This window comes from Coregonus lavaretus, assembly GCF_964263955.1.
Source record: "Coregonus lavaretus genome assembly, chromosome: 37".
NCBI lineage: Eukaryota > Metazoa > Chordata > Actinopteri > Salmoniformes > Salmonidae > Coregonus > Coregonus lavaretus.
Window position 1 is genome coordinate 30,146,800 of NC_140024.1, and position 16,697 is coordinate 30,163,496.

At 45.6% G+C, this 16,697-nt stretch overlaps 1 protein-coding gene across 1 annotated transcript in view; it reads right to left on the bottom strand.

The window, feature by feature from the left end:
- LOC311111420 (neogenin-like) overlaps positions 1-16,697 on the bottom strand; it is a gene marked incomplete at its 5' end in the record, with an annotated part of 43,833 nt that overhangs the window by 10,525 nt on the left and 16,611 nt on the right. The window contains 8 exons of the mRNA XM_084154135.1: positions 459-597; positions 1,304-1,369; positions 1,553-1,585; positions 2,085-2,279; positions 4,460-4,567; positions 5,497-5,635; positions 11,271-11,503; positions 15,884-15,979. Of these exons, the coding sequence (XP_084010261.1) occupies positions 459-597; positions 1,304-1,369; positions 1,553-1,585; positions 2,085-2,279; positions 4,460-4,567; positions 5,497-5,635; positions 11,271-11,503; positions 15,884-15,979 (1,009 nt within the window). The remainder of the gene's footprint in view (positions 1-458; positions 598-1,303; positions 1,370-1,552; positions 1,586-2,084; positions 2,280-4,459; positions 4,568-5,496; positions 5,636-11,270; positions 11,504-15,883; positions 15,980-16,697) is intronic.

Sequence of the window (16,697 nt, forward strand, 5' to 3'; positions counted from 1 at the left end):
GGGGGGTGAGATGTTGATTGAAAAGGGGGGGTGAGGTGTTGGTTATAAAGGGGGGGTGAGATGTTGATTGAAAAGGGGGGGTGAGGTGTTGGTTGAAAAGGGGGAGGGTGAGGTGTTGGTTGAAAAGGGGGGGTGAGGTGTTGATTGAAAAGGGGGAGGGTGAGATGTTGGTTGAAAAGGGGGGGTGAGGTGTTGGTTGAAAAGGGGGGGTGAGGTGTTGGTTGAAAAGGGGGGGTGAGGTGTTGGTTGAAAAGGGGGGGTGAGGTGTTGGTTGAAAGGGGGGTATAAAGTGGAGTGGTAGGGAGAGGAAAGAGAAGGATAACAGAAGGAAAGGAGATAGTCTATAGATAGATGTCAAGCTCATCTCAGATGTTCTGTGTGTGTGTTATAACCCTGTGTTGTTGGTCTGGTATTGGCTGGGACATTCGTGACATTATTGATGTGGCGGATCGGCTCACTTTTTCTGGTGGGAGGTGGTGCGTCGTGTGCAGAGGAAGGCCCCCACAACCACCACGATGATGGTGAACGCTCCCACAGAGACGATGATGATGATGACCAGGATGTGGGTGTCCCCGCTGCCTTTAATTCCTGGTTTTCCTGGACCGGAGAGGTGAGAAAGAAAATCCTATTTATCCACATACGAATTAATGTCCTCATTGGAGATCAATTAGTGTATATAACAATTATTTTGTTTGTGTTTTAATTCATTCATTCATGTAGAGACATACATTTCCCATTACACTCCTTTTAGAATGATGACTAATATTTCAGACCAATAGGAGACTTGTGTAAGGGGTTTGGGTTAGATTCTATCTCATGAATTACTTCCGTCACACTTTATTTGGATAGTCCCATATAGATGCTCTACAGATGGTCATACTATCAACAAAATATATGTTGATAAGCAAATGCTTGCTAAGGTTACAGTTAGGGTTAGGTTAGATGTTAGGGCTAGGGTAAGGGTTAAGATTAGGGTTAGGGCTAGGGTTAGTGGATAGTTAGTTGACATGTTGTTGACAGTTATTGAACATCTACACACCATCTACTTAGAAAAATCCAAATAAAGTGTTAGCATGACTTCTTATGTGAATAGGGTTTTGTTCAGTTCCTGCACACGACATTAGTGCTCAATTCCATTTCAGCTTCAATCTGGAAATGAATCCAATGTACCGTGGAACAGGAACTGAACAAAGACCTATTCACACTAAAAACCATTTATGAGGTGGAATGAAATGGACCCACACTGCGGCCAATTGAGTTGATCAAATCAGAATGGACAATGGTGACCTGAAAAGGCCATTACCGTGTGGAGACCCAAAGCCATGGTCAAGAGGTGGTTGGTGACTTCCTGGTTTAACTGGTAAATTGGCTGAGAGAGAGGAGACACAACCACCAGTCATTACACCCAGTTAATGAAATATTACCGGACATATTCACCTTAGCAGAACGCAGATGAAGGGCTTTAGGCACGTGAGTGAGGAAAAAGAAAACAATCTGCACAGTCAATCAGTCATCATTGAGAAGAAGTGAATGGAAGGGAAGAGGGAATTACCTTGGTCATTAGCCATTTTGTCAGAGGATTCAGCTAAACAGGCCAAAGGAGACAGTAGCCAGGGAAAGAAAATACAAAGCAAACACTGGTTAGAGGCGGTAAGGAGAGCAGAGAGCAGAGAAAGAGAGAGAGAGAGAGAGAGAGAGAGAGGTAAAGAGTGCAGCATTGGAGGGGCAGGCAAGCAAGTGTGAACACCAATAAAGGAGAGAGAGATTGAGAGAGAGAGAAGGAGAGGGGGAAAGAAAGAGAAAGAGATAGAGAGGGGGAGAGAGAGAGAGAGAAAGAGAAAGAGACAGGGTAGGCTCGGCCCAACAGAATGGTATGTTCTTTGCCAGCATCTATAGAAAGGGGATTGAGAATGCAGCCTGCTACCAGTGAAGAGAAGCTAAGATAATTATTTGAATCTTGACAGACCATTCAGCCCATAATAACGCATATTAATAACTCGACCAATAAGAACAGTTAATACACTCATCCCAATGTTCAACCTTTCAGAGCCTATCAACCTCCAAGGGTTTCCCCCTCCACTTACTCTTGGGGGTGCGGAAGTGTACGGCCTCTGACATGGGGCCCATGCCCTTGGAGTTACGGGCCTGGATCTTGAAGTAGTAGGTGGTGTCCAGAGTCAGCTCCTGGATCTGGTGGGTCAACCTGTTGCCCACCACTGGCTCTATCACCCAGTCATGTACCTCCGCATTCACATCAGTACTGTAGTAGATGATGTAGCCTAGTGGAGCGGAGAGAGAGGGAGAGAGAGAGAGATGGGAGAGAGAGAGAGATGGGAGAGAGGAGAGAGAGAGATGGGAGAGAGGAGAGAGAGAGAGGGGGGAGGAGAGAGAGGGGGGGAGAGAGTGAGATGGGGGAGAGGAGGGGGAGAGGTGAGAGCGATATGGGGGAAAGGAGAGAGAGATGGGAGGAGAGGAGAGAGAGAGCGAGATGGGTGGAGAGGAGAGAGAGAGCGAGCGAGATGGGTGAGAGGAGAGAGGAGGGGGAGAGAGCGAGATGGGGGAGAGGGAGAGAGCGAGATGGGGAGAGGAGAGAGAGAGAGATGGGGAGAGGAGAGAGATGGGGAGAGGGAGAGAGAGATGGGGAGAGGAGAGAGAGATGGGGAGAGGGGAGAGCGAGATGGGAGGAGGGGAGAGGGAGATGAGGAGAGAGGAGAGAGAGATGGGGAGAGGAGGGAGAGAGATGGGGGAGAGGGGAGAGAGATGGGGGAGAGGGGAGAGAGATGGGGGAGAGGGGAAAGAGATGGGGGAGAGGGGAGAGAGATGGGGGAGAGGGGAAAGAGATGGGGGAGAGGGGAGAGAGATGGAGAGAGGGGAGAGAGATGGGGGAGAGGGGAGAGAGATGGAGAGAGGGGAGAGAGATGGGGGAGAGGGGAGAGAGAGATGGGGAGAGGAGAAGTGAGATGGGGAGAGGAGAAGTGAGATGGGGAGAGGAGAGAGAGATGGGGAGAGGAGAGAGAGAGATGGGGGAGAGGAGAGAGAGAGATGGGGGAGAGGAGAGAGAGAGATGGGGGAGAGGAGAGAGAGAGATGGGGGAGAGGAGAGAGAGAGATGGGGAGAGGAGAGAGAGATGGGGAGAGGAGAGAGAGAGAGACAGAGAGGGGAGAGAGAGATGGGGAGAGGAGAGAGAGAGATGGGGGAGCGAGAGATGGGGGAGAGGGGAGCGAGAGATGGGGAGAGGGGAGCGAGAGATGGGGGAGAGGGGAGCGAGAGATGGGGGAGAGGGGGAGCGAGAGATGGGGGAGAGGGGAGCGAGAGATGGGGGAGAGGGGAGCGAGAGATGGGGGAGAGGGGAGCGAGAAGGGGGAGAGGGGAGCGAGAAGGGGGAGAGGGGAGCGAGAGATGGGGAGAGAGATGGGGAGAGAGATGGGGAGAGAGATGGGGAGAGGGGAGAGAGATGGGGAGAGGGGAGAGAGATGGGGAAGAGGGGAGCGAGATGGGGGAGAGGGGGGAGAGAGATGGGGAAGAGGGGAGCGAGAGATGGGGAGAGGGGAGCGAGAGATGGGGGAGAGGGGAGCGAGATGGGGGAGAGGGGAGAGAGATGGGGGAGAGGGGAGCGAGAGATGGGGGAGAGGGGAGCGAGAGATGGGGAGAGGGGAGAGAGATGGGGGAGAGGAGAGAGAGAGAGATGGGGGAGAGGAGAGAGAGAGATGGGGGAGAGGAGAGCGAGAGATGGGGGAGAGGAGAGAGAGATATGGGGAGAGGAGAGAGAGAGATGGGGAGAGGAGAGAGAGAGATGGGGAGAGGAGAGAGAGAGATGGGGAGAGGGGAGAGAGAGAGATGGGGAGAGGAGAGAGAGATGGGGAGAGGAGAGAGAGAGATGGGGGAGAGGAGAGCGAGAGATGGGGAGAGGAGAGAGCGAGAGATGGGGAGAGGAGAGAGAGCGAGATGGGGGAGAGGAGATGGGGGAGAGAAAGAGATGGGGGAAAGGAGAGAGCGAGAGATGGGAGGAGAGGAGATGGGGAGAGAAAGAGAGAGATGGGGGAGTGGAGAGTGAGAGATGGGGAGAGGAGAGAGAGATGGGGAGAGAGAGAAGAGTGGGGGAGAGGAAGAGAGAGAGAGATGGGGGAGAGGAGAGAGAGAGATGGGGGAGAGGAGATGGGGGAGAGAAAGAGAGAGATGGGGGAAAGGAGAGAGCGAGCGATGGGCGGAGAGGAGGTGGGGAGAGAAAGAGAGAGACTGGGGAAAGGATGAGAGCGAGCAGATGGGAGAAGAGGAGATGGGGGAGTGGAGAGAGAGAGATCGGGGGAGAGGAGAATCGGGGAGAGAAAGAGAGAGAGGGGTGGAAAGGAGAGAGAGAGAGAAGGTTAGAGAAACAGTTTCAGACCACTTGTTTCTCTGACTGAATTCAAACATGATAACGGAGAGTGTGTGTGTGTGTGTGTTGTGTGTGTGGTCTCACCTGTGATTTTTCCATTGGCCTCTGAGGGGGGCTGCCAGTTGACTATGATGGTGCGTGGTTTCAGTTCCTTGCTCACCACAGTCACATCTTTGGGGGACGAGCTGGGAACTGTTAAAGTCAAACAACAGAGAAGGCAGTATGGGAACAAGGACATTCATGAGAGAACTCTTGGCTTTGACATCAAACAGGGGCTGCTTATTAAAGTGCTGTTTCACACATGTACCAGTGTGTGTAACCTGTACCAGTGTGTGTAACCTGTACCAGTGTGTGTAACCTGTACCAGTGTGTGTAACCTGTACCAGTGTGTGTGTGTAATCTGTAACAGTGTGTGTGTAACCTGTACCAGTGTGTGTGTAACCTGTACCAGTGTGTGTGTGTGTAACCTGTACCAGTGTGTGTGTGTAACCTGTACCAGTGTGTGGTGAAATGGAAATGTGTTTTTTGCATATCCCACTCCCCGAGACACCCTCGGAGAGTGGGGTCACGGCATGGGATCAGCCATTATTGACGGCGACCCGGGAGCAATTAGGGTTAAGTGCCTTGCTCAAGGGCAGATTGACAGATTTTTAAAAACATTTCGGCTCAGGGATTCGAACTAGCAACCTATAGGTTACTGGCCTAACCACTAGGTGACCTGCCGCATATTACAGAAAAGCAGTCAATGACAAATGTCAACTACAATCAGCTTTGAGGGTACCAGGATATTCTGTGTAGTCATGTTAAAAAACACGGAAACAAGTACTTCACTGAAGATTCTTTCATTGATGTGTGTGAGTGTACTCGGTATGCCTCTGTGTGTGTGTACACGGTATGCCTGTGTGTGTGTGTACACGGTATGCCTGTGTGTGTGTGTACACGGTATGCCTGTGTGTGTGTGTGTGTGTACACGGTATGCCTGTGTGTGTGTGTGTGTGTGTGTGTGTGTGTGTGTACACGGTATGCCTGTGTGTGTGTGTACACGGTATGCCTGTGTGTGTGTGTACACGGTATGCCTGTGTGTGTGTGTGTACACAGTATGCCTGTGTGTGTGATCTTACTGGTCTCAAAGGTGGTTCCCTGGGCCGTCATGCTCCAGGTGCTGGTCCTCCTGCCCTTGGTCACCATGACAGAGAACTCATACAGCGTGTTGGGCTTCAGCCCCGTCACCATGTGGCTCAGGTTGGTGGTGTTGGCCGTCTGAAAACACACACACACACACACACACACACACACACACAAACAAACAGTTCATATTGGAAGGTAGAGTACAGACTTTGACCACAAAGTTGCACTCAAGACCAACAGAACCAGTGTTTCAAAGCAGAAACCTGCTACATGCATCTTTAGCACAAAAACACAGCCATGAATCAATAATACAGTGCCTTCAGAAAGTATTCACACCCGTGGACGTTTTCTTGTTACAGCCGGAATTTAAAATCTATTACATTGAGATGTTTTGTCACTGGCCTACACACCAGAGTGTTTCCACCCCATAATGTCAAAGTACAAATTAATTAAATGAAAAGCTGAAATGTCTTGAGTCAATAAAGTATTCAACCCCTTTGTTATGGCAAGCCTAAATACAGTGCCTTGCAAAAGTATTCATCCCCCTTGGCGTTTTTCCTATTTTGTTGCATTACAACCTGTAATTTAAACAGATTTTTATTTGGATTTCATGTATTGGACATACACAAAATAGTCCAAATTGGTGAAAAAAATTACTTGTTGGCGCGTGCATATGTATTCACCCCCTTCGCTATGAAGCCCCTAAATAAGATCTGGTGCAACCAATTACCTTCAGAAGTCACATAATGAGTTAAATAAAGTCCACCTGTGTGAAATGATCTCAGTATATACAGTAGGGAGAAAAAGTATTTAGTCAGCCACCAATTGTGCAAGTTCTCCCACTTAAAAAGATGAGAGAGGCCTGTAATTTTCATCATAGGTACACGTCAACTATGACAGAGAAATTGAGAGAAAAAAAATCCAGAAAATCACATTGTCGGATTTTTAATGAATTTATTTGCAAATTATGGTGGAAAATAAGTATTTGGTCACCTACAAACAAGCAAGATTTCTGGCTCTCACAGACCTGTAACTTCTTCTTTAAGAGGCTCCTCTGTCCTCCACTCGTTACCTGTATTAATGGCACCTGTTTGAACTTGTTATCAGTATAAAAGACACCTGTCCACAACCTCAAACAGTCACACTCCAAACTCTACTATGGCCAAGACCAAAGAGCTGTCAAAGGACACCAGAAACAAAATTGTAGACCTGCACCAGGCTGGGAAGACTGAATCTGCAATAGGTAAGCAGCTTGGTTTGAAGAAATCAACTGTGGGAGCAATTATTAGGAAATGGAAGACATACAAGACCACTGATAATCTCCCTCGATCTGGGGCTCCACGCAAGATCTCACCCCGTGGGGTCAAAATGATCACAAGAACGGTGGGACCTAGTGAATGACCTGCAGAGAGCTGGGACCAAAGTAACAAAGCCTACCATCAGTAACACACTACGCCACCTAAGACTTACTGAAAACGTTTGACCTGTGTCATTGCCAACAAAGGGTATATAACAAAGTATTGAGTAACTTTTGTTATTGACCAAATACTTATTTTCCACCATAATTTGCAAATAAATTCATTAAAAATCCTACAATGTGATTTTCTGGAATTGTTTTCTCATTTTGTCTGTCATAGTTGACGTGTACCTATGATGAAAATTACAGGCCTTTCTCATCTTTTTAAGTGGGAGAACTTGCACAATTGGTGGCTGACTAAATACCTTTTTCCCCCACTGTATACACCTGTTCTGAAAGGCCCCAGAGTCTGCAACATCACTAAGCAAGGGGCACCACCAAGCAAGCGGCACCATGAAGACCAAGGAGCTCTCCAAACAGGTCAAGGACAAAGTTGTGGAGAAGTACAGATCAGGGTTGGGTTATAAAAACATATTAGAAACTTTGAACATCCCACAGAGCACCATTAAATCCATTATTTAAAAAATGGAAAGAATATGGCACCACAACAAACCTGCCAAGAGATGGCCGCCCACCAAAACTCACGGACCAGGCAAGGAGGGCATTAATCAGAGGCGCAACAAAGAGACGATTGGAATATCTGTCCATAGGACCACTTTAAGCCGTACACTCCACAGAGCTGGGCTTTACGGAAGAGTGGCCAGAAAAAAGCCATTGCTTAAAGAAAAAAATAAGTAAACACGTTTGGTGTTCGCCAAAAGGCATGTGGGAGACTCCCCAAACATATGGAAGAAGGTACTCTGGTCAGATGAGACTAAAATTGAGCTTTTTGGCCATCAAGGAAAATGTCTGCCGCAAACCCAATACCTCTCATCACCCCGAGAACACCATCCCCACAGTGAAGCATGGTGGTGGCAGCATCATGCTGTGGGGATGTTTTTCATCGGCAGGGACTGGGAAACTGGTCAGAATTGAAGGAATGATGGATGGCGCTAAATACAGGGAAATTCTTGAGGGAAACCTGTTTCAGTCTTCCAGAGATTTGAGACTGGGACGGAGGTTCACCTTCCAGCAGGACGATGACCCTAAGCATACTGCTAAAGCAACACTTGAGTGCTTTAAGGGGAAACATTTAACTGTTCTGGAATGGCCTAGTCAAAGCCCAGATCTCAATCCAATTGAGAATATGTGGTATGACTTAAAGATTGCTGTACACCAGCGGAACCCATCCAACTTGAAGGAGCTGGAGCAGTTTTGCCTTGAAGAATGGGCAAAAATCCCAGTGGCTAGATGTGCCAAGCTTATAGACATACTCCAAGACACTTGCAGCTGTAATTGCTGCAAAAGGTGGCTCTACAAAGTATTGACTTTGGGGGGGTGAATGGTTATGCACGCTCAAGTTTTCAGTTTTTTTGTCTTATTTCTTGTTTGTTTCACAATAAAAAATATTTTGAATATCCCTTTGAGCATGGTGAAGTTATTAATTACACTTTAGATAGTGTATCAATACACCCAGTCACTACAAAGATACAGGCCTCCTTCCTAACTCAGTTGCCGGAGAGGAAGGACACCACTCAGGGATTTCACCATGAGGCCAATGGTGACTTTAAAACAGTAACAGAGTTTAATGGCTGTGATAGGAGAAGACTGAGGATACATCAACAATGTTGTAGTTACTCCACAATGCTAACCTAATTGACAGAGTGAAAAGAAGGAAGCATGTACATAATACAAATATTCCAAAACATGCATCCTGTTTGCAACAAGGCACTAAAGTAATACTGCAAAAAATGTGGCAAAGTAATTAACTTTTTATCCTAAATACAAAGTGTTATGTTTGGGGCAAACACATTACTGAGTACCACTCTCCATATTTTCAAGCATAGGGGTGGCTGCATCATGTTATGGGTAAGCTTGCGAATGTTAAGGACTGGGGAGTTTTTCAGGATACATTTTTTTACTGAATGGTGCTAAGCACAGGCAAAATCCTAGAGGAAAACCTGATTCAGTCTGCTTTCCACCAGACACTGGGAGATGAATTCACCTTTCAGCAGGACAATAACTAAAGCCCAAGGCCAAATCTACACTGGGGTTGCTTACGAAGAAGACATGTTCCTGAGTGGCCGAGTTACAGCTTTGACTGAAATCTATAGTACTTGAAAATCTATGGCAAGACCTGAAAATGGTTATCTAGCAATGATCAACAACTAATTTGATAGAGCTTGAAGAATTTAGAAAATAATAAAAATGGGAAAATGTTTCACAATCCAGGTGTGGAAAGCTCTTAGACTATTACCCAGAAAGACTCACAGCTGTAATCGCTTTCAAAGGTGCTTCTACAAAAGTATTGACTTAGGGGTGTGAATTATTATGTAAATTAGATATTTTCAATAAAATTGCCAACATTTCTAAAAACCTGTTTTCACTTAGTCATTATGGGGTATTGTGTGTAATAAAAATATATATATTTAATAAATGTTAAATTCAGGCTGTAACACCTCAAAATGTGGAATAAGTCAAGGGGTATGAATACTTTCTGAAGGCACTGTACATAAACAAATGACGGATAAACTACATAGAGGCTATTCATCCCAAAATAATACTTGAAACGTAGTAGGTATAACATGTGAGACCAGTGGACACCATTTAAATAAAGACAAGATGACATGCAGCGATGAAAATACGTCTTATTACTTTATTAAGCCCATTTCCTCACTATGCCAACAGACTATGCCTAATCTAGTACCTAGATAGTCTTAGTCCCCTGGTGAAGGCTAGTTCAGGTCCTAGCTTTCTAAATAGCCTGCTCCAGTGATGCTAGCCACGCCGTGTAGTGTACTAAACAAGACATATATGTCATCCAGGATGTCACAGAGAGAAAAACATCCTGTCCTTTTAGTTGAGTGGAGAGGAGCCATCTGTTTAATAATGTAGGTACACGCTGTGTGTCTGTGTGAAACAGGAAGGCACTTCTGACAGCTGGGACGATCACATCAAGGTGAGAATAATTGTCCAGTGTGAACAATGCATTCGTCTTCCTACAAAACAACAGGGTGACTAACAGGGTTGGGGTCAATTCCATTTCAATCCAGCCAAGAGATTAGTCAAAATTCTAATTCAGACTTGAAAAGCTCCATTTATTTTCACTGGATCTTTGGTAATTCTCAAGTTCAATTCACTTCCTGGATAGACCAAATTGAAATGGAATTGACCCCAACTCCTAATTAGCTCATTAGCATCAACATCACCTGGTTGTCCTCAGTGTGTTGCATTGCGCTAACAGTGACTGCAGTCGCTCCAGACTAGCCATTTAGCATCTACATGCACTTTCAATAACCAGACTAGCCTTTTAGCAATTACACAAGCTTTCAATAACCAGACTAGCCTTTTAGCAATTACACAAGCTTTCAATAACCAGACTAGCCTTTTAGCATCTACATGCGCTTTCAATAACCAGACTAGCCTTTTAGCATTTACACAAGCTTTCAATAACCAGACTAGCCTTTTAGCAATTACACAAGCTTTCAATAACCAGACTAGCCTTTTAGCATCTACATGCGCTTTCAATAACCAGACTAGCCTTTTAGCACCTCTATGTTCTGAATCTTGACAGTCCCCATGTTAGGTGATGGATACAAGCAGTCTCTATGTTCAGTATAGGGATTGACTAACTGCTGAATCAGAATGATGTGTGTTGTATGAACAGTCTGTATTCAGAATGCACTGTCAGGCCCCCATCCCCCAGACTTCTGTCTGTCTTGTCCTCGTTGAATCATTTATGAAACACAGCCCTTTATTTGTGTTCTGCTCTCTACCACACACACACACCATTCCTAATCTTGTTGAGGGGGATAAGTAATACTGTTAATTGAGCTAGGGCAGGATGCTGAAGCCTGGATGAGCATCTCTTACACCTAGTTGAAGGGTTTGTCTTTCTGGGTTTTATACCATACTATGCAGTGCACTGACTTAATGACTCCAGTGCAATCAATGCAATTTATTTGTTAAAGATATTCAATTTATCGCAGACACTATAAACGTCAGTGCTTCATCTATTGGTATTTACTTATCAAAGTGAACATCTCTGTTGTGTAGCATTTAGATGGGGAAGGACTGTGGGAAGGACTGTGAGGCGTTTTGAACCTCATGTAATTGGTGGGTGGGATTACTTTACATCGATTCCTTACCCTGATAGTGGGATAGCTGAACACTTTGATGATTAGAATGGCACAGTAGTAGGATACATATAATATGCTGTGCTCTGATGACACCTTCTACTTTAAAATGAGCCATGAGGGAATCAATAAAAGCTGTGTTGTTTTGAATGGGACCCGGTGGCCGTGACCGTACCTTGAGCTTGGTGTTGGCGGGGATGTTGGTCTTCCAGCGCACCGTATAGTAGCGGGCGTCGGTGATCTTCTGGTTCTTGGGCAGAGAGTTGTCGGCCCAGGTCACCTTGATGGTGTCGTGGCTGAGCACCGAGGACTGTACGCCCACGGGAGGTAGCATGGGGGTGGGGTCTGGTACTGGCGTGAATGGAGCATGGAAGAGTTCATACAAATCAACATCAGGGCCTATGGGGTCTGCCAGCGGTTACCAACACACAAGGTTCATAACAGGTGGCAAACAGAACATGGTGGAAAAAGAGGGAAGAAATTAAAAACATAAAAAAAGGTGTGTTTTGTGGCGAGGTGGATAGAACAAAAACAAAAGCAAGACCGGTTAAAAGGAAACGGGGTGGCGGGGTTGAGAGAGGGGGGGGGGGGGGGGGGGGAGGATACGAATAAGACCGGTTAAAAGGAAACGGGGTGGCGGGGTTGAGAGAGGGGGTGGGGGGATACGAATAAGGGTATAACATATGTTAATGAGTTATTAAAATGAGGGAGGTGGAGGGTGGGGGGGATTGGGAAAGGTGAAGAGAAAGAGAGAAAATTCTATTAGATCAACAGACACAGCTATTGGCTACATCAAGGCTTTCTACTGTCTATACAAGGGCTGTTGTCGATCAGACCTGGTTCAAATACCCATTTGTTTTCATGTATTTGATCCAGGGCTGTTGTGTACAACATAATCAACTCACATTATCCACACTAAGTAAAGATGGATAATCACTCAATGGAAAGCTACAACTAGAAGGAAAGTGCAACAGAGTAATCTCTAGTAAAGGTCAAATACATAACATTTAGCCACCTTGCTTGAGAAAAAAATAGGAAAGACAACAGATCAACAGAACAACACATCAACAAGAAAAAGACAACAGATCAACAGAATCTGTACATATTACTTCAACTACCTCAACTAGCCGGTGCCCCCGCACATTGACTCTGCACCGGTACCCCCCTGTATATATAGCCTCCCTACTGTTATTTTATTTAACTTCTGCTCTTTTTTTCTCAACACTTTTTTTGTTGTCGTTTTATTTTTACTTTTTTGTTAAAAATAAATGCACTGTTGGTTAAGGGCTGTAAGTAAGCATTTCACTGTAATGTCTGCACCTGTTGTATTCGGCGCATGTGGCCAATAAAATTTGATTTGATTTGAGAACAACACAACAAGAAAAAGACAAGATTAAAAATGGCATCTCTAAAACAGTTCCCAGATCTTTTGATATGGTTTTGGTTAAGAGCAGCACAAATACCATACTGACTTACCACACCTTTAAAGAAGAATGCTTATTTTTCATTATTGATAAGAAGGTCTCTGAGTGCAAGGCTAAACAGTGACTCGGTGAATAAGGGCCACAACTACACAGTCTCTATGTGAATACAGGCACTACTTTACAGTGTCTCTATGTGAATACAGGCACTACTTTACAGTGTCTCTATGTGAATACAGGCACTACTTTACAGTGTCTCTATGTGAATACAGGCACTACTTTACAGTGTCTCTATGTGAATACAGGCACTACTTTACAGTGTCTCTATGTGAATACAGGCACTACTTTACAGTGTCTCTATGTGAATACAGGCACTACTTTACAGTGTCTCTATGTGAATACAGGCACTACTTTACAGTGTCTCTATGTGAATACAGGCACTACTTTACAGTGTCTCTATGTGAATACAGGCACTACTTTACAGTGTATATGTGAATACAGGCACTACTTTACAGTGTCTCTATGTGAATACAGGCACTACTTTACAGTGTCTCTATGTGAATACAGGCACTACTTTACAGTGTCTCTATGTGAATACAGGCACTACTACTGTATGCAGCATTGCAACAGAACATTTACTATAGCTGAATCACAATAGGACTGTATGTAGAGCTATGTCAGTCACAAGGAATAGAACAGTCCTTGACTAACTCCAGGCTTACAGGAAGCAGACCCGGGGGTCAAGGACAAGCCCTACACTGACGCTGTATTCAAACTCTGTATGTAAGACGTGAAATGTGGGCAATATCTATATGTTCATTGTTGCTAATGTAGCCTATCTAGGGATCTTGTGTGTCAAGGGCGAGGGATCTTAAACGCCACAACTCCCTTTCACTGGCAACTTCACAAAATGGCTTGACTTGGTCTTTACCTATGACTAATGTAGTGATGTTTGATCTGGGATTGATTAGAAATGTCTGATCTATCTGGGATTGATTAGCTTTGCACAGCATCATCTACGTCTGTGTTACTTTCTGACCTTAATGATTTAAGTTACTGGTACTGATTTAGTATCGGTACTCACCACTCATGTCCCAACTTTAACCATTCTCTAACCTAATATATTTATAATCTGTATATTCTGTAAGGTTGAGCCCCACTGAATGTTACCCTGGTAACGTCTCTTTAAAGATGGAGGATACCTTTATTATGTAACTAAACAGTTACCCAACGGGAGCACATGTACAACCACCTGCTTCCCTCGCTACAATGGCCTCCAGGGGGTTGCTGAGGTGTGTGTGTATACTCATTATGGAGTCATGGTAAACACTGGTGTTGTGAGAGAGGCAGAAAGAAATGGTTCCCTGGCTCAAGTCGCCCCATTGCCAACTAAACGCTTCAAGATGGCAGCAACGAGCAGACTGGCCAGGCTTCGCTGCTAGCTATGTTACGCCATGCTCTGCGCCAGCCCTGGACTCCAGATTTTGACCATGGTCCAGCGGTAATTAGAAAAGGCTCTGGTCATTTGGTGTAGCCTACCTCCCCCAAACTCACCCCCTCTATCCAGCTCTCTCTCTCCTCGCTGCTCCATTTTACAAGCCATTGTGCACCCTCATTATATTGCAGTTGTGTGTGTGTGTGTGTGTGTGTGTGTGTCTCTTTCTGGGAAGCATGGAGGATGTCAAGGAAACACGGTGTGGTTATGGGTGGCATGCAAACGGCATCTGTTTTACACTCTGAGAACTGGGTGTCTGCAGCAGTAGAGCCGTCTGTACAAGCCTGGGCTTATTAGCCTGCAGTGCACTGAATTAAAATGATCATACTTGTCAAAAACAATGCTTCACGCATTTCAGACAGTTATCAGATGCCACATACAGAAGGTTTTATTCTGGTTTGGTTTTATTTATGCTTTATAAAGGAAAGTCACATTGAGATTGAAAATCTCTTTTTCAAGTGAGTCCTGCATATGCTTTCCACCAAGGTTATCTTCCCACTGGATATTTACTGTAATAAATCACAGTCCCTACACAAGACTACTATTTTTCTTCCAAGTTCTCCCAATTTCTTTTAAGTCAAAACATTATCTAGGTCAACCAGTCTTTTTTAATCCAAACTTTTTCATCCAATGAACACGCTAGTGGAGCAACCCCCTGGTGTATTCCAACTGCAGACTGTATCGGAGGGCTTTGGTTCTGTGTTTGAGAGGGAGAGCTGGATCTGACAGAGGGTTGCCAAAGCCACAGCAGGGGTGAGTGTGTGTGCGCGCGCACGTGCTTCTGCACAGTGCTATGTGTGTGTGTGTGTGTGTGTGTGTGTGTGTGTTCTGTGTGCACGCGTACGCCTGAGTGTGTATGTATCTGTGTGTGTGTGTGTGTGGATCGCCCCCCTGCAGCATATTGATGCCATTTCAGTCATCCGGCATCCCGTCCCTGCACAGCAGTGCATGCTGGGATAGTGGAGTGCAAGTACAGACAAACTGACTGATCAAAACGGAGAGGGGGTGACGAAGGGTTGGCTCCAAGTCGACACAGGTTTCAGCCATCACTCCAAGTTCCCTCATCTTACGGGTGTCATAAGATGTGACTTACTCTACAGAGCTATGTTGAGCAGCGACTTGCTGCTAGCAATTCATACTTTTTTCTGTTCAATTGCTGGCATTTGGTATTGTGACCTAAATATCAGCTAATTGTCTGAGTAGCTGTCCTCGGATTAGAGAAATATGGATTGGAGGATATTGCCTTATTATTTCCTGGGAGACAGGACTGAGATGAGCAGGGAGCACTTGTATTGTGCAGTGATCTGTGACAAAGGGAAAGCCTATTATACCACAGAGAGAATGGCAGGTAAGAGATGCTCTCTGACAAATTGATCCTAATGATCAGGTCTGATGGAAGGCAAACTGCACCATATGAATGCAGGGGGAATAACGTCTGGAATGTAATGTCAAGGCTCTAGTTGATCAAAAACACATTCGGTTTTAGTAACCGTAGATAATTGTATCTCTGAAGTTATTTTGAGTCAAGCCACGTCAGGGTATATTTATTCTGCAAGAGATGATGATGGTGGTGATGGTGATGATGATGATGATGTAACATTGGTAAAAGACTAGCGTCAGATTCCTTTTTAAGGGAGTTAAGTTACGGTTCCCATTCTCACTCCCCACTGAAATATGGCATCAAACAGCCTAAAAAGATACCAGCATACGTTTTTACTGTGTAAACAATTACTCCATTAAAATACCATACCACTGGTCCAGTATGGAGGGTATTAGTGACCATCTCATTGGTAAGACTATTTAGGGTGTGGTCCAAGAGACTATTCCATTGCTCCAGTATTCAGGGTGTAGGGGTCTGTGTAGGTGTCCTACCTGACTGTGGCCTGGTGATGGCGCTCTCGTACACAGGGATCCCCTCTCCCACGTTGTTGAAGGCCTTCAGGGTTATCACATAGTGGGAGCTGGGGTCTGAGGGAGGGAGAGGGGGAGAGAGAAGGAGAAGGGGGAGGGAGAGAAGGAGAGACAGGGAGAGGGGCAGGGAGAGAGAGGGAGAGGGGCAGGGAGAGAGAGGGAGAGGGGCAGGGAGAGAGAGGGAGAGGGGCAGGGAGAGAGAGGGAGGGGGAGAGGGGCAGGGAGAGAGGGAGGGGGAGAGGGGCAGGGAGAGAGAGGGAGGGGGAGAGGGGCAGGGAGAGAGAGGGAGGGGGAGAGAGAGCGTTATGAAATAATGTAGCTAATCAAGTCCTGACTCCTGAGACTCTCTCCTCATATTTATCATCTTGACAACAGGTGAATATTGAAACCCAGTCTCTCATTGGGATTTTAATGAAAAGCTAAATTATGCAACATTTTCTTGGCCATAATCATAATGGGACCCCCCTATCCAAGTAATAATTACAGTAGGCTATGGGATCCTATGAAGCATAGGTAGCCATGCAATCAAAGACTGTTCACAATCATGCATCAAGAAGATGGTTCCACAACAAAACACAGATGACCAAAACACAACAAACATTAAAATAGTCAAAAACAAACTATGAGGACAACAACAACGAGGCCAACAACAACAACAACGAGGCCAACAACAACAACAACGAGGCCAACAACAACAACAACGAGGCCAACAACAACAACAACGAGGCCAACAACAACAACAACGAGGCCAACAACAACAACAACGAGGCCAACA